Source organism: Phyllostomus discolor, chromosome 7 (assembly GCF_004126475.2).
Source record: "Phyllostomus discolor isolate MPI-MPIP mPhyDis1 chromosome 7, mPhyDis1.pri.v3, whole genome shotgun sequence".
Lineage (NCBI taxonomy): Eukaryota > Metazoa > Chordata > Mammalia > Chiroptera > Phyllostomidae > Phyllostomus > Phyllostomus discolor.
In genome coordinates this window covers 43,673,965-43,692,650 of record NC_040909.2, presented here as the reverse complement: position 1 = coordinate 43,692,650, position 18,686 = coordinate 43,673,965, and the positions used below count along the sequence as shown (strand labels likewise).

The window sequence follows — 18,686 nt, the reverse complement described above, 5'->3', positions numbered from 1 at the left end:
TCCCATTGACATAAACACCTTTGTTTCCCCTTCCTGTTAGGAAGACAACTTCTTGTTAAGAAAACTTCGACATCTGATTGAACTTCAGCAGTAGGAATGAAATTAAAATATTTAAGAATTTTGGAATCATAACTTCTTTCCACTGGAACATAGGTATAAAGAAAGTTATGATTCTTTTTTTTAAGATTTTATTTATTTATTTTTAGAGAGAGAAGGGAGGGAGATAGAGAGAGAGAGAGAGAAACGTCAATGTGTGGTTGCTGGGGGTCATGGCCTGCAACCCAGGCATGTACACTGACTGGGAATGGAACCTGCGACACTTTGGTTCGCAGCCCATGCTCAATCCACTGAGCTACATCAGCCAGGGCTGAAAGTTATGATTCTTTACTAAGCAAGTGTTCTAGAATCAAAAACATTGGCAAACTTTTATCCAAGCATACAGGCCCAGACACCATCGGTAACAGCATCCCCAGAGAGCAAAGACATCTACCACAGCACTACAGAAGAGTTCCATTCAACTAAAAACTAAATATTAAAGGTGGAATTAAATATTCAATGCCAGATTTGATATGCTACATCGCATATCTGTAACCTCAGGGCAGCCTTTGTTTGACCCTGCAAATAACTCCAAAGAAGATGGGCATAAAAAATTTATCCAGAGGTTAACTACATCAATTGCTAATGTTATTAACATTTATAGAAGAGTAAATTTCAGATTAAAAATGAGGCTTCTAGGATTTGTTTTCTATAAATTTCTGATCAGTTTCATATAGAATAAGTAGATACAAATGTTCATGAAACTTCCTGTTTTTAAAGTAGAGGGGGATTCCAGTTTTCCAGTAAGTTACTCGTGACATACTACTTTTCAGTTATGAGCCAATTTTGTTGTAGCCAAAAGTTTATTGCTAAGCAAAAAGAGTTCTTATTCTAAACACTCTGAAGTAATCCTTTATGCTCTGCAGTAAGAGGGAGATCTTTAAAAACCAGGAGACATGAAGTTTGATCCTGACAAATATTATACAGAGGTCTGTGATCTGGCCCATCTCCATTCCTAAGTAGTTAGTTGAGTGAATATTATGAAACACTTTGAGACTATGTAGTCAAGGTAGAAAAGGCTCATTAATAACATGGTGGGTATCACTTTGACATTTCAATTGAAGAGATTCTAGGACAAGGAGAGAGGAAGAAGAAGCATCACCCCAAGAGAAGGGAGAACCAGAGTGGGCAGAATGGATATACAGGCTCTGTCCTGGGTTTTCAGAGCAAATGGTCAATTGAGAAGAGGAAAACCTGATGGTGGATTGTTGTGGTATTTGATTTGATGTAAGAAGATGTTGAGACAGACCTGGGTTCAAATCCAAGCCACTCCACTTGACAGCTGTGTGACTTTGAGAATCACTGAGCTCTTCTAAAGCTCCACATTTTCATGTATAAAATCAAAATAATAATATCTATGTCATAAGTGTCATAAAATAGCATGCATCTAGAAAATAGTTGAATGATAAGGCATTAATTCCCTTCCATTCCTGAAAGGCAAAAATATTTGCCCAAGAATATACTTCAGCATGTTTTATTATATAGATATAATGATACAGTTAAAGGCGTACTGAACATCAGGAAGTAAATGGAATGAATTCACAAAAAGAAATATTTTCACAAACATGCGTATGTGTCTATTTATATGTATACCTGTATTAATCAATATACCTGCATTTATACTCCTGTAGAGTTTTATTCTAGAAATTCTTGTCAGATTTGCATTTCATAAAACATTTATCCTGGAGACATCTCAATAATAGTTTTACATTTATATCTGTACACATACACACACATACATTGGAATATGCCCAAAATCAATAAGCAGAAAATATGGTCAAAATTCTATATATATATTGAAAAAAATGACCAAATTATTTCTTTTTAATTTGGGCAATTAATTCACTACTATACTACTTAAAAATAATTAGTTTGAAACAACATTTCTATAGTTGTTAAGTTTTAATGATTAGGTTCTGTCCCTGTTGAAGCTGTTTGGGGTATGATAATAGTTGTTAAAATGCTAACAACCATTATATGCTAACTAACAATACTACTAATATTACTACTACTACTAATAATACTCGATCAACTATCCTTTGAAATGGGCATTATGTAGAATGTTGTTTGTGGACTGCCTTATTTCTCCCTGTGTAGAATGGGGTTTATCATTCTCATTTTACTGAAGAAACAAGCTTAACAGGATTAAGTGATGTTAACAGAGTCACACATCTAGTTAGCCGCAGAGGCTGGACTGAAACACAGGTCTGACTCCCAAATCCATGCTTATTTTCTTTGCTGCTGCTTCTTAGAATGTGGCATGTCATAATTCCAACATAGTAATTACTTTTTTGGCTTCCTCAGTTGGTAATATAGCTTTCATGTAAAGAATAATATGATGTATTGTGGCAGGCTCTTTAGTTAAATGTGCTGTAAAATGTATTATTGCTTACAGTGTTGTCTATAACGACAGGAATAACGAGCTCAAAGAAGGCTGCCCAGGTAGAGGCCTTGCCTACTAACTAAAAAATCCAAATATCTTATTACCTATATCAGTGAAAATAATTATTCCACTTGGAATTCATTGGGTGCCCTTCCCTTGAAAAATTTCATTGACTTTTGTCATTACTGTTGTTGTGGTGTCTATAAAATAGATAAATCAAATAAAGTCTTTATCACATAATCAATACAAAAGATTTTGAAGAATTGATTTAGTCCTTCTGGATTTATATAAATACTCCCCAAAACACCATAAATAATTTAACTAGATACTTGCTGAACCACAGGAAGAGATTCATGTACCTCCAAACATTGGGGTTTCTGATGGCCCAGCCCTCAAAGGTCCCGAAGAGGAGTCTAAAGACCTTATTCAGGCAAAATCTGTCCAGCAGAACTTTCTGCAGTGCTGAAAACATTATAGCCATATGTGGCTAATCAGCACTTGTAATATGGCCACTTAATAAGGAAAGTCCATTTTAAATTTACTTCATTTCAAAAAGTTTAAATTTAAATAGCCATCTGTGGCATGGCCACTATCAGAGAGCACAGCTCTTTCTTATATTAATAAGAAATTAATATATCTTTTTTTAAGATTTTACCTATTTATTTTTAGAGAGGGAAGGGAGGGAGATAGAGAGAAAGAGAGAAACATCAGTGTGCAGTTGCTGGGGGTCATAGCCTGCAACCCAGGCATGTACACTGGCTGGGAATTGAACCTGAGACACTTTGGTTCGCAACCCAAGCTCAATCCACTGAGCTAAGCCAGCCAGGGCTAAGAAATTAATATATCTTACCAGGGAAAGACTTCATTCTAGGACAATCAACCTGAGCCTGAGTTGGAAATAACCCCAGAATTTTAGCAGTGATGCTAATTCAAAGCAAAGTTAACTTAAAGAAATGAAACATTTGCATGAGATCAAAATGCAAACAAATAGTCATCTTAATGATCCAAAGAGACAGCTGATAAGGAAATAGTGACAACATAGGTAGCAATTATACTTGGAAAACCTGTCCTTGGCCATGCAGAAGTGTATGTATGAAGGCAAGGAGCAGTAGTGAAAACCTCAATTAATGAAAATACTCTGAATTAGACTATTCTGGTATAAGGGAACATTATTACTGTATCTTATTTAAGGCCAAGTACAGTCACATTTTATCAAAATTCTAAACTTTGGTAACAGAGGCAAAGAAATTATTTCCTGAAATGAAGCTGTCTGGTTAAAAAGAAACAAATTGAAGTGCAGACCAGGCAATTGTAGAACAAATGTGCCTCTCCAAAGGAGAAATTCTGTACACTGTTCTCCGAGGGAGGGAATCTGAGATGTCCAGTTTATAGTATGCACTACAAAGTAAATAATGAAACAGAAATCTCCCCCTATTCATTATTGCTCTAAACACTTAGTCTCAATGTGTTTCAGTCTTCAGTGTTTTCATTTTTAACAGCTCTGCTCCCTCAATGCAGCTTGCCACTCAGTGCATGTACGCTTCTACTCATCCAAGTCCACACTGCAACTACATGTCTACATAAAACCAAATGTGCTTGTTGCCTCACTATGAACACAGTCTGATTTACCCCCAAGAGGTACAATTTTCTTCCTAGGTTACTTCTTCATCTAAAATGCCATTGTTTTAAAGAAAAAAAACCCTTCTTTCTGTATGGGATAAACCAAGAGTTATCTGTTCACTACTAACATATTAGATATTCGGATGCTTATTGGTTTTGCACTGAGTGCAAAACAGAAGGGGGTATGGGATGTACCTCAGCCACTTAATGAATTTTTATTTACACAAACAAGGTTTCTGTTGCAGGCAGATCAGAAAGGCCTTACCTAATTTGGATAGCTTTAGACCTGGCTACCATTAATGCCTTCTCAACACTCTTTTTTAAGAAGGAGTGCAACTCAAACTCTGGTTCTTAGTTCTGTATTCAGTATTTGTCATGTTGCCAGGTACCTCACCATTGTTGACTTGGCCATTGTATATTCATGGCAAATGTGGAGATGCCAGATAAGCAGGGGGCTTGATGGTGCTTGGGACTTGGCTCCTTGGTGGCCACCAGGACCCCTTTCTAGTTGGATGGATAATATTAATGGGAGAAGCATGACTTTATTGAAATAAGTGGGTAAGTCCTGCTGCCGTCCTCATCTGGACTGGACAGAACCAGAAGATGCTTTGTGACTTATCTTTTGGTCAGGTGCTCTCCTTGTAAAGAATGGCAGTGTATAGTGATAGGCAGCCCTAAGCTAGCTTTGTCCTAAACTACTATCTGTTTGCTAAGCTAATGTCCCCGGTCAGTGCAGAGAAACTGTTAAAGTTCCTGGGCTGTTTAGGGTTAGTTTACTCTGGAAAGTCAGCAGCATCTTGGTGGATAGCTTGGGACATACTCCCTCCTTTGACGTGGGAACATGTGACTGAGTAATTGACCCTGAAATAGAGGCTGGACAAAGACACTTCATAAAAGACTAGTTTAAATCAGTGAGTATGAACAATTTTCACCTAAAATAGAAATTTTTAAATAAGGTATATTACATATGAATTGTATTCTCATGTTGTTTTTGCTTCATTACTACTTTTGCATCTATAGTAAGGAAGTACATATAAATAACTGTGCTGTTCCCAGCAATTATTACATATAGGAGTTAAACAGTCAATATAAGGAGATATTCAATTCAAAAACACACACAAAAAAACTCAAAAACTGCTGGAAAATGGATGTGTGCATCAACGCCTACATAAGTAGCAATACCTAGGAAATTCTGGAATGCATGCCTGTGCTCTGTAAATTTGTCATGGTTTATGCTGTGTTTTTGTGCTGCTTCTTCATTTGTTAGCTCCCTAGCATTCTCAGCATTATGCTATTTGCTTCATCCTTCTGGACTAACTGCACAGGCTGGTCATCATACCTGGAGTAGGCTGAGAAAAAAAGGGATGGCAACAGGAAGCAAAGAACTCTTACCAAATAGATAAATTACTTGGGGGCTGGTTCTTTCAACTGCTCCACTGCAAGCAAGTCAAACCAAACTGCCTTAACCCAAGAGGCACCAGTACTCTCATGTTCAGAGGTACCTGAATTGTGGTGAACTGGTCTACCAAAGACAGCTGAACCCACTGAAAGAGTGGGGGTAATGTCTACGGTCTCTATTGCAGCCTCTTGGCCAAAAGGAACATAAAGAATAAAAAAGGAATATTGTTTGAACACTTATTTTATACATACCTATATATTTACTTTTCCTGTAGACTGTATACCACCAGTAAGAAAAAGTGTACAAAAGTCTGTTACTTGGTACACTATCCCACCAACAGTATAGCTTTTGCCTGCTTTTCAAAAGGTAAGAAAATACAATTTTTATTTTTTGTGTGTGTTCTTGTCTTTACTGAGAGTTAGAAATGTTTCCATGAAAATTGTGCATGATTACCTGTAAATCTATTTATATGATGAAACATGTTTTCAAAGATGATTCATTAGCTAAGTGTGATGCAGGGAGCTGCTATGTCATATGCCTGGTGCATTCTCTGGAGAACATATGTATGAGCGTGTACATCAGTCCTTCCTGAAAAGGTAGCCAATAATGGCAGAATTGGCCCTGGTCATTCTGATGCATGCTCTACTTTAAAACTACCCATGGTGAGAGATTACCTTTAAGTGTATGTTTTCACACCTGTTTCAGAAGGCAATTTTAAAAATTTACAAGAGGGGGGGGATGTTTTACAAGCCTAATAAAAATGTTTGTTCTGGTTTATTTTTTATTAAATACAACCAAAGAAATGTATCCCTTCCTAGAAACAATGAATGTCCCAACCATCTTAAAACCAAAATGGTCTTAGATGGTTCTTTTCAGCAAAGAAATGAAAAAGGGTTTGCTGGCTGGACTTGGTAATAATGTACTGAAGATGATTTGTGGCTCATAGTTCTGCCTCAGAGAAACACTGAACTAAATTCAGTCACTTCACAGAGCTGGGAAAGGTTCAATAAAAGACCATAAGAGTCTAAAAATGAGTTTCAACATTAGTTAAACCCACAAACAATAAATACCAAGGGCATATAAACTTAAAGCAAATGGTGAATGGTCTGATCTGTGAACTGCACAGAGAATGGGCGGCCGTGACAATAACGACTGATTAACCACTGATGCCTATGTATTATTTGGGCTCTCACTAAAGGATATATGCTGTGGAAGAATGTTAGTATTAGTATTATTACTTCCCCGGTTCAGCCTGAGCAACATTATAACATAGTGGAAAACAACCCTTGCTTTAGCAAGCATCTTTGGCCAGCTGGAGTCAGGGTATTCTGAACTGTGGGAAAATAAACAGCAAAAAACATGGAGTAAAGTTATTAAAATCATGTGGTAGCTTTGAATAAAATGTTCAAAAAAGTTCCCTTTTGATTTCCTCTAAACCTACTGTGCTTATAGAAACAGAGACCTCTCTCTGGACAGATCCCCAAAGAGAGAGCAGAGCAGTCGTGCCATGGGCTGAGGAAACGCTGGTTCATAATGAGGGCTGGGCTCTCTCTTCTGTGTTTCTAACATGGGACTTTTATCAGATCATTGCTGTGTTTCTCCCATCTTTGTGTTTGTAATGGTGCTCTAAGTACAAATAGTATTGTGCTCTTTTTAATTCATTTAGCACTGTAAGACAAGAGTACTTTCAAAGAGTAATTACATTTTCTGTTGATTTTAGATGGATGCCAGCAACTTAGTCTTTAATTTCAGACATACTGTTCACACAGTTATTTCCTTTTTCCCTATCAACATGATCTGTCCTAGTTTTTAAATAGGGCATTCTCTTCTCCCAGTGACTATATAACTGTATTCCAGTGAGATTTCAAGTTTTTGCAGTACAAGTGCTTGTCAAAATACTGTGGCTCATCACTTTAATGGTCCTTTTACAGGAGACTGCCTCAGAATAAATGAGAAAGAATGTTCCCTGGGTAAAAATGATAGATTTAATCTCAATCCATTAAAAATTCTCTTTAGCTCCATTCTGAATTGATGCCTTTTGGTTTAAAGGGTGCAAGGTGAAAATGGTTTTGAGTCAATCTTTCAGTTAAAAAACTTTTGGGATGTGCTATTTAGAAGTAAACTTTTTGCTAGGATTATCCTGTTTCAAGGTTTTTGATTAGGTGCTCTACTTTTCTGCCAATTTAAAGGTGGCTTCACAAATTAATGATAAACATCAAACATAACTACTTAAAATAATAGGGAATGGAAGTTAATTTAAGTTAAATTTATTCAAAGGAGGGAATGTATCACCTTGTTTGAGTTACAGTGAGACTGGGAAGCTAGGGGTCACAATGAAACAAGGAAGTGTGTGTTCAAATCCATTTCTTTGTGGTTGTTTTCACTGAGACAAAACAGTAAGAAAAACCTATCATTTCAAGAGTCAATGTCCATACTCTTGTGTTATTAAGACTTCAGTTTCAGCCCCCACACCCCAACAAAGGCACACCATATAGAGCAAATCAACATCTGCTTGCTGGCATTTGAAAGAAGCAGGTTCAAACTGAGACAGAACAGAACCTAACCTGGTCTGAAAACACATACCGTGTACTGCACTCTTCTTCAACAAGCACTGTGGGCCAGGCACCAGCTGAATCGACACTGCCAGCAGCTGTTGTCTGAATGTTTATAAATTTTAAAACTCTTCAGTCATTAGTGTTATTAGTCTAGTGACATTTATTTTAAAATGCAATTAACAACACCAAAAAACATGTCTAACTAAATCTCTATCATCTAGCAGGTGGAATCTAGCATCATCACCAGGTTAGAAAGAGATTGTTTTGTTAAGAGATAAATTTGCAAACCTATATGTTCTGACTTTAAAAACTTTAAGAGTTTAATTTAGCAAATATGGATATTTAACAGCCTTGAGTATTTTGTATAAGATATCTTTCCAGGCAAGTATGCTAGTTATAATATTATTGATATTTCATTAATTTATTAAATGGTATTATAAAAATCCATAATATCTTATTTTCTATAAATACTATAATGGGGTCATCTCACATTTTTAAGCTTTTGGAACTGTACAATTGAACTTTTTGTGTCATGTATGGGCTCTCCCTTCACTTTAACATTCAATGGATATTTCTGAGTTTACTGGAGACTCCCTCTACTTAAAATCCATTTGAAACTCCCTATAAGTACAGCAGAACAAAGAATATGTTAGCTGACCTTTGACATGAAATCACCTTAGAAATAAATGCAACTATAAATCTTTTCGGCGTATTTCTTTCTGCTTAAGAGCTCTGTGAAATACCATTATTTCTCTCATCGGGGTTTGAGATCTTAGCAGCCTCAAAAACCAATTAATATTTGCCATCTCTGTTCTGCCACTTCAGTTTAATTTAAAGGATGAGATAAGAGTTCACATGGCTGAGATTTCTACTAGTTCTTAGCATAAAAGAAACATACACACCATACCCCAAAGTCACAAAAACTATATCAAGTTTTATATGTCATCACACCATCTGGCCAGGACTTATTAAGAGAGTCAAAGAAACACTTGGGAAGCACTGTTCCTCTGGGTCAGCCCTGAACTGAGTAGGAATTGGGGACAGAAGTCAACAATACCCAAAGGGAGTTCAGATCTGATCAGAGACTTCAAGGTATGCAATTTTAGTTCAGAGTGGTAGGGGCTCTTAGCAGAGGTGTGCACCAAGTGTTTTGAGCTATGTGTGAACAGCATCACCTAGGAGGTGTTGTTTGAGCTGTTCCTAAAAGATGAAGAACTCCAGGTAGCCACAAAGAAAAGACACTTAACTCAGGAAACAAGTTTCCAGAAAGAACCAGGAGAACAAAAGAATATGGTGCCCTAGGACTAGAAAGCAGTTCTGTGAGGCAGACGAACTAGGACATAAGGTAGAGCGGTTGGGGGAATGACACATGGGAAGTAGCGTGGGCATAGAGGGACCAAGTCATCTTTATTCTTGTACCTTTAGTAGAGGGCCTGGCAAATAGCAGGTTCTCAGAAAATATTCATGAAATGTAGTATAATACATTACATACCAAAGGCTCCTAGCCTCACCTAGAACATAGTACATAAACAGTAGGTATCTAGTAAGTATTTATTAATAATAAGAAAATACTAACCCTGCAGCTTTAGCAAGTGGAATTGTATTCTTCTAGATCAAACCTCTAGGATAACAAACACTGCCCTGAAAAGGCAATTTCTGACCCTGATGTCACAGGTTTCATGAGTATGCTGTAGTGTTTACATGTACCTCTTAACACTGATGGTCAGGGCTCTGTCTGCCCTTGTGTAATTGATGTCTCTTTTGATTAGTTAACCCCATGTGTAAAACCAGCCAAGTTTTATGCCTATTTCTTTCCTGCTGTGGACCATGGATATCTATACCATTTTCTTTCAAAGGGCAAATGGATCCTGAGTACTTTCTTTAAATGGCTATAACTTCTAATTCAGTAAAGACAATCAATTGGTAGTTTTCCAATTATTATGTGCATTTTCTTAGAGACTGGCATTAAGGACAGATTTTGTCTTGTAGGGCCCAAGCATCATTTACACTTGTAAAGAAACAGTGTGGGTCCTAAATCAAGGTCACTTAATTTCTACAATCTTTCTTGCTCCTAATTTCTGTGAATGAGCATCTTCTCAGGACTCAAGTGATGGTGACTCTTGTTTCTGCCTCCTAAGGATATGTCTCAGCTTTGTGGAATTTTTTTTTTTTTGGCTGTACAATGGAACTTGGATGCATTTTCAATTAACTGTCTCTAGGAATCAAAGGTAATCATTATTTCTCTTTATGATCCACATAAATATTCTCATTATTTTTTTCTTTTCAAGTTTAAAATTAGTTTTGAATTTCCCTTATATTTCTGCCCTATTTCAGAGTAACCTCAGAGCACCCCAGTTTGCATAAAGAAGATTGACAAAATGTCTCCAGAGCCTGTTCTTGCTGAGCTGACCCAAACACTTGGAAGAACATGATATGACTCAGCAACCCCTCTTGCTGTAAGTGTTGGTCCAAGTATAGGCTATGACCTTGTGTGTCCTATTTCTTTTCTCTGGCTAAGAAAAAGGAAAACTGGATCCAGGTCCTAGCCCTGGCTCTGATACTTGGGGCAGCATAAGCTTAATCACCTCATGGCCTTCTAAGTCATATTCTCTCTGATCTTCAGTTTCCTCTAGGGTAAGGCGGGAGCAAACTTCCTTAATGGGATACCATAGAGATGGCATGGGAACTGTAAACAAAAGCTCTCCCTTACAAAGGGCTGAGTATACATAGGGTAGCATTGTTAGTCCTTACTTGTCCCTCTGTTTTAATTGGCTTTCCTTTCTCCACCTTTTTTTTTGTGGTTATAATTTTTCTGAGTACCATAAGCCATCAAAGTTGGAAGGGATGACATTTAGATTACCAATGAAGACAGGCAACCTTTCCTTTATCTATACAACAAGCTCTGTGTTTTGAAGTGGTTCACTGTGGTCTTGTGATGGGTCATTAATAGTTTTTTGTCTTGGTGAAATTGACAGAGGAGGCTATCAGTCACTCAGCCAAGCTGCTGTGGGACAGCTAGGCTCATACCACCTGATATATGAACCACTCCATGTGATTAAGTTCGACAGGTAACTTCAGGCCAACTGGCAAGTTGAAGAGCATTTTAGGTACAAATAAGAGTTCTGGGACATGTCTTGAGTGATAGGATAATGACTGAGTGCAACAGAGTCCTTTAATCTTTGCTTGTGAAATACATTTGGTTTCCTTTCGAGACCAGGATACAACAACAAAATCAATTAACAAAACCTCACAAAGATCTTTGTCGATACTTTGAAGCTTAGTATTTTTCAAGCTCATTTCAAATATAGAATTCCATGGAGGGCCAGGCTCATTCATCTCTGTCTTCAAAGGGCCTGGCAGGGTTCTTTACAGAAATTTAGTAATAATAGCAACAATATCAACTATGATGATGATAAATGCACCATATTATCTCTATTGCTATAGACCTACAGAGTACTCAGCTACCCATTGAGACAAATTGTATTGTCCCACTTCCCATATGAGGAAACTGGCTCAGAGCTGTGAAGCAAGTTGCCAGAAACACACACCAATGCATGGCAGAGTGGACACCTGAGCCGGGTCTTCTGGCCAGAGTCCATTCTAATAAACATTTCTGAAAGTGAATGAAATAGGATAAAATGTTTCAGTCTATAAGATCTACCTAGTCAGCATTTATTGTTCTCATCAATTGTTTCCTAAAGATGAGCAAGGCCCTCCAAGCCTTCAAGGTTAACATCACAATCTGATTTCAGAGCCATTTTAGAATTAGAGATGTGCCCTCTTTTTGTTTTTGTTTTTGTTTTCATTCTTGTTTGCTTTTCCCTTAATGATACTGCAAATGATGAGACTACTGGATGCTCTTTCACCTACTCTTGGATTCTTTCGGTGGTCTGAAAAATTAAAAAGTATAGTTTCTGCCTCAGAGAACATGGTCTTCCAGAGCTGGAGATATTTCACTCTTAAGACTTCGCTGAAATCCACTGAGTACCAATTGAGGCCCCCTGGTCACCCAGGGCAGAGTGCAGCCCATTCACAGTTAAGACCACAAACTGTCATATATTGATGGCTATAAGCAGACTCCACTTCTGCATAAGGTGATTGATTTTTGCATAGGAACCTAAGCAAAGGATATTAAACTCAGAAGAGGATTTGGTAGCATTAAACAAAAATGACACTTTCCTCTCACACAAATGTGAAAAGTTAATTCCCCTCACAGCTTCATCACCTGTTTCTTCTCTCTGGGCTTTCATCATAGCAAATCTCTATAAGGAAACTGGCCACAAAGGTCATTATCATCTGTGTTAGCTAAAAATTTGATTAAGCTGGCCACCAAGGATTAGCATGAAAAATGCTAGATTTTTGTTCTAGGAACTTAATTCCTCTTTCCCTCATTTTTGTCATGTTTGCAAATTTCATTTGCATTTTAATTTCCCGTGGTTTGCCATAGTCCAGACTTAGACATAAGCTGTTGTTTCTATTCAGGTGAAAAGTGCAGCCACAACTGACCATCTGCACTGGCCACAGGCAGCTGACTGCCCAAGGCAAGTTATCTTTGTTGCATCCTTCTACGTATTCTAGGGAGGCTTTGCTACACAGCCCACCAATCAAAAAAAATTTTTTTAATTACACTAAAAAATGTATTGAGACATTGGCCTATTAGAAACTTTTTATTGGGACTTTAAGAATGATATCAATGCCACCAAATATGGCAGCAACCTGGACTTTGATGCGACCCTGGCAAAGCCATTCTCCTCCTGAAAACTGAATTCTTAAGTCTATTCTGGGTCAATTAGCAGGGACAGTAGCACCAATAGAGACTCCTACCTGACACTCACATAAAGGAAAACAAAGTGAAATAGGGTACCAGGATGTGAGACTCTATCATTTATGCCAAGCAGGCTGAATGCTGACTCTTTAGGAAAGTCCTCTCTCTGTGCCTCCAGACACCTGGTGGATAAAATGGTAGTTGTGAAGAGTAAATAAAAGCAAAGCACTTAGAACAGAGTTTAGTACAGTAGGTACTCAGATGTTAGCCAGCAGTGTTATGGTATCATGTAAATTAACTTGAGTTTTCTGCTTATGTTCCCTGTAGGAAAGAATTTGGAGATTCCAATCTGATCCTCTGCCCAGCCATCTCTTGTACCCATTTTCTCTCTGTACCATACACAATAAAGTTTGAGAGTGTCAAGTAATCCACCTGCCTCTGATTTTTGTCTGGAAAAACCTGCAAGATCTTTAAATTGAAATATCAGTACATCTCCTGTCTAGTCTTCAACATATTTGGTATTGATCATTTTTTGGAGCAATGGTGTCTTAAAGCCAAAATTTTATTACACTATCAGAGGATCCACTTGGGAAAACATGTTTAAACACACTTAGTTTTCCTTTAATTTCATAACACAGCACCTATTCCCTAACTCGAGGCATCAACCCATCTGACATAGTCGCTACCACGGCAGTGCTTCCATTAAATTACTACAACCTGTTCGTACCCAGATTTGTAAGGAGATTCCAAGGACCCATTTTAAAATCCTATTTGTGGCAGAAAATTTTCCAAGAAGAAATCTTAAATGCATTTGAGTTTATACTTTAGTCTAATTTAAACCCTTTGTTCTCTGACCAGGTGCTCATCAAAATGTCACCTGTATTTAACACTCTTCCCCAGGAATTCTGATGCACATCCAGGTTTGGGAACTTTTGTTGAAAATCATTCCTGATAATCAACACATGCAGTATGGTGTTGATGTGATGGCGATCACACAGCAGAGCATTCTTCAGGATATTAAAAAACGATTTTAAAAAACGTACATTGGGGTTTATTGCATGAGCAGCATTCACCATGTTCCCAGGAAGTCATTTCTATCTGTCTGCTAGCACTGTGAGAAGCTATTTCAAAGTCTTCTCTCAAGAGATCTTCCAGACTGGTCTTGCAGACTAAATAAAGATGATGCTAATTGCTGAACTCTATTACTGGAGTGGAAAACATAGCACCATCATTATTTGAAGCTGAATCTCCATGACAACACCAAATAAAAAGTTGGGTGACTATTTCTTTTTTCCTACACTCAGTAGGCCACAGGTCATGGCCCTCTGTAGTCCAAGTGAGTTAACACACCGTTATGCAATTATTCTAAGCTACTCAGTAAGGCAATTCTGACTTTATTTAGCCCTGAAGTCCTCAAAGACATTGCTATTTTTAAATTGTGTTTCATGCTTTGATGATTTGCATGCTTTTCTGCCCAGTCAGGTAGTAAGCACAGTCAAGATAACCACTGCTTCAATTCCCTTGCTGTTCACAGATTTGCCATCATTTTACAGAGAAGCAGGCTGGTGCACAGTACAACAGGGTGCTAGAGCCCTTCCTCCTAGGTGCTGAAACCAATTTTTCCCTGCTCTAGACTGTCATGTGGGCTCATTGCTTACACTCTGTGCATCAGTAGTCTCATCTGTAAACTGGGTATAATATTAGTAATCGCATCTTAGGGTTATTGATTAGGATTAAATTAGTGCATGTATGCATAATACAATGCTTGGCATATAACATAATGCTCAATAATTATCTGTTACTTTTCTTATTATGAATACTACCAACTGAGCTATAGCTGCTCCATTTATATGGTAGGCACTAATCACACATGGATATTTAAATTTAAGTTAGTTAGAATTAAATAAAATGAAAACTTGGATTTCTAAGTTGTACTGGTCACATCCTGAGTGCTCAGTGGACACACACCACTAGTGACTACCACACTGGACAGCAGAAACACAGAACATTGCATCCTCCCAGGAAGTTCTGAGCCATTGCCTAGAGAATGTAAAAAGGAGAATGAGAACTTCTTCCACAGAAGAGATAGCTTTCGTTCTTAGACGCTCCATTGACTGTGCACATACCGTACAGTCTCTCTCTGAGGACATCAGGGCTCATTTCTTTGGAGCATTTCTTTTGTAGCATCTAAAAAGTGGCTTACATTATGGAGTGGGCAATATATATAGTGAACCAGCAAAAAAAGAAGTGTTTTCCAGAAATGGTTTTGCTGCAGCTGGGAAGACTCCCTCCATTCCTTTCATATGGTATTTATAAGGTTCTTTATTTATTTACTCTGGCATTGCACATAATTCTTGAAAAGCAGTCAAGGTGGCAACTTTGCAGTCGCCACATGTCTTGCAATGGGTCTCTATAGCTAGCAGAGAGGATGGTTTTCTGAATCACCACCTAAATAGAAGCAATGTACCCATTCATGCGCTATACCCATAGCAGAAAAGCCAAGAGCAGAAAAAGCCAAGTTCAGTATTCAAGGAGTAAACACAGGCCTTCACACAATCCCAAACAGCCTATTTCCAGACACTTTTCACCTGTGATTGGCCCATTTTGGAATTCTGATTGCAGTGGGAAAATGCTGGGTCATTTTCCTCAGAGTCAAATTGGCATGTATTATTTGTCCTGCCTGGCTAGCTCCTGGCATCATTTCCTGGCTGGCACTTCATAAATGTTTGACAGGAAAACACAGGCAAACAGGAAAAGATGTCAGTCACTTTCAACAAGCAGACATTGTACGTGAATCACAGTTAGTAATGTTATGCATTATCTTGAGGAATCTCTGCTATCAATTTGTATTTGGGGAGAACTTTTACTTACAACTAGCATGGAAAGTTAGTAGGTAGAGACAGTGTAACACACTTAACCCCAAACCAGCTCTGTCATACTGGTGGAGTAACTATACCTGAACAGAAGCACCTCCCAGCTTCTCAGAGACCTGTTCCAGAACTCAAGCTATAAAACAGCTGCGTAAGGCGGAGGGAAAGTAAAAAGTCTATTTTTTGAGCTTTCATTCAGGCTCTACATTTTTTAAGGAAAAAAACTCACTGTGTTGATCACTAAACATTGTCAATAAAATAGAATCAATGAGTCTATTATTAGAAGTAAAGAAAAAGATAAAAATAGAAATCTGGACAAATTTTTAAAAATCACATTATCATCAATTACCTGTTACAGTCAGCCTGCACTTATATACCATTTCAAAGTTTTGTTTTATCATGTGCCTACTCACACAGCATCTAAGTTCATCTTCAGGGCATCACACTGGGGCAGGTGGCAATGTCCTCCTCTATAGATACACAAACTACAGCTCAGGGCGTGAAGAAAATGGTCCATGACAGAAAGTTCCTGACAGAAGGAGCTTGAGAACTCATTCAGACCCCATTATACCACAGCACCTCTTCATTAAACACCCACAATATCTTTAGACTGACAAGTTCATATTTAAGCCAAGGAGAGAAAAATCCTTCATTATAGAAAATACGGGTTTATAGTGCAATCTGGCAAGGTGGGGGCAGGGGGAAGGAAACATTTTTTTCTTTTACTATAGATGATCACCAGCAAAGAGTAGCTACTGTTTACTTTATCTACGGAACAGTAAATAGCTCAGGCCAGAATAGAAAAGTTAGACTGCTCTAGACAAAGAAATGAATTACTAACAGCAGATAACAACACATGCTGTATACATCCTCGAGGCCATGGGATAAATGTGCTGCTTGTGGTGGGAGGAAACAGGGCTCTGTATTGTACATGGTTAAGCTTTTGACTTTGAATGCCATTACAGCATGAATGTTTAGAGACATTGCATATATCAAATTTAAATCTAGGCTTCATATTTTTAAGCAAATAGACTTGTAAGGCTTACTAAAGATGATAAATCTAGCCTGAAAAGAAAAAGAGAAGTTTACTATTTCTTTTGTCTACTAGTCTTCTTGTCAATGGAGCCCAATCCCAAACCAACCAACAAGGTCTGTGGAGCACTTGCTGTTGTCAGGGCCTGGGCAGAGAAAGCTGAGACAAAACACGCCACAGCTCCTCCAGGAGTTCACCATCCAGTGGTAAAGGCAGAACATCTAACTCCTGTCAGACATGACACACAGGTACACAGAAGTATGCAAATAGGCCTGAGAACAGCAATTTCTATCATGGAGTGACAAAGAGACAGTCTAACTATGGCTTAAACAGTGGGACAACATAAGAGAGGGTGTTCCAAGCAGAGGGACCATTCTAAATAAAGTCAAAGTGCATGAAATGGTGGCAACGTTATTAGCAGCTGTCAGGCAGCAGATCTTGAGTACTGTCTGAAACCACTATTCTAAATACTTATTAGGTATTAGCTTGATGAATCACAATAACCCATATCAGATATGCATCATCAGGCCCACTTTATAGCTGAAGAGAATGAGGCACAGACACTAGACTTACTCTCCCAAAGTCATACAGAAAATAAATTGAGGATCTTGGGTATAAGTTGAGACTTCTGAAGCCAGAGGCCATGGCTCTGACCACTGTAATGCCTTCCAGAGATAAATACATGGGCTGTTTGAGGAAGATCCACTCTCCAGTATAGCTACACCACAGGGTTTCTCACCCATAGTGCTAGTGGAATTGGCAGCTACACAATTGTTTGTTCCTGTCTATTGCAGAATGTTTAGCAGCATCCCTGGCTCCTAACCACTATATGCCAGTAGTATCTCCATCTTGCAAATGTGCACACCAAAAATGTCTCTGGACAAATGTCCCTTGACATTGCCAAATGTTCTCTGAGGACACAAATGCCCCAGTTGAAACCCACTGAACAAGTATATGGTATGTAAGGCTGGAGAAAGGCAGAAAATATATTAGAACTCAATTGTGAATATCCTGAAATTCTATTCTGAAGGCTGTGGAAATGTACCCTGTAGAGAGAAAGGTGCCCTTGGGGTTTAGCCAGTGAGGAGTAGCAGAGAAGATAACTTGAAGAAACTTTAGGAGGTACTATAAGAGATAGCAAAGACTTCTGTGTTCTCAGCAAGAAACAGGATTTATTCCCAGACTTTATATATTGCATGTTCAAAAACTCTAAAGCTAAATATAGGAAAGGATGATCTATAAGAACAGGACAAACATTCAGGCAACCATTTTACCCAGTGTTGCCTGTAATGTGGCCAATCCTTGACCTGAAAGCTCAAAATTCAAAGTTTCATTTTAACTCAGAAATCTTCTGAATCTGGTGGAGGGTGGGAGATGGGGGTGGGGGTAGGGGCAGGGGACAACTGAATACTCAGTTTTCTTAACAAACTCCAATGGCAGATTTCACATCACCATTTAAGTGTGAACATAGTCTGTCAACTTTGCAGAGGCTATTTATGTAGAAATACTTATTCACATGGCAATAATGGGAAAAAATGGAAATGTATTTCCTCCAAGTCCCTATAATGGACAAAATTGCAAGCCCAGGAATATGTGTTCAGATCAGATATTTTATAAACAGGAAAAAAGATCTATACACCTTCTAAATATTCTTCAATAAGCATATTACTTTTATAAAACAAAAGATGGTTTTCAAATGACTTAATTGAGAATCATACCTAAGGTCGTGAATAAACACTGCCCTAATTGTAAAATTCCATGCATTCTTCAAACATCAGCTTTCTTCTTTTCTATTACCTGTTTTGGCTTCTAGTGAGTTCTTGATTGTGTCACTGGGAAGAATTAGAAAGAATTATTTTCTTCACTCTCTTTACAAGACTGCCATGACTATTTTGAATTGAGTGCAGCTCCAAGCTTCTAACATCATAGTTTTTAAGATGGATTTCTCTTCAAAATAATAACTTG

General features: G+C 38.0%; 1 protein-coding gene and 1 long non-coding RNA gene across 3 annotated transcripts in view; both read left to right on the top strand.

Annotated features, from left to right (window-relative positions):
* Positions 1-18,686, top strand: part of GRM7 (glutamate metabotropic receptor 7) — an 853,913-nt gene that overhangs the window by 795,120 nt on the left and 40,107 nt on the right. Inside the window, exon 10 of one of the 2 annotated variants that reach the window (XM_036030861.1) lies at positions 5,773-8,465. The exons of the other annotated variant lie outside the window; for it this stretch is intronic. Coding sequence (XP_035886754.1) covers positions 5,773-5,843 — 71 coding nt within the window. The 3' untranslated portion in view covers positions 5,844-8,465. Of the gene's footprint in view, positions 1-5,772; positions 8,466-18,686 lie in introns of those variants that run through there. 2 annotated transcript variants of the gene reach the window in all.
* Positions 8,492-12,697, top strand: LOC118501633. Its single transcript, XR_004904268.1, has 3 exons — positions 8,492-10,281; positions 10,388-10,509; positions 12,536-12,697. It is a non-coding gene; the product is annotated as an uncharacterized LOC118501633 (long non-coding RNA).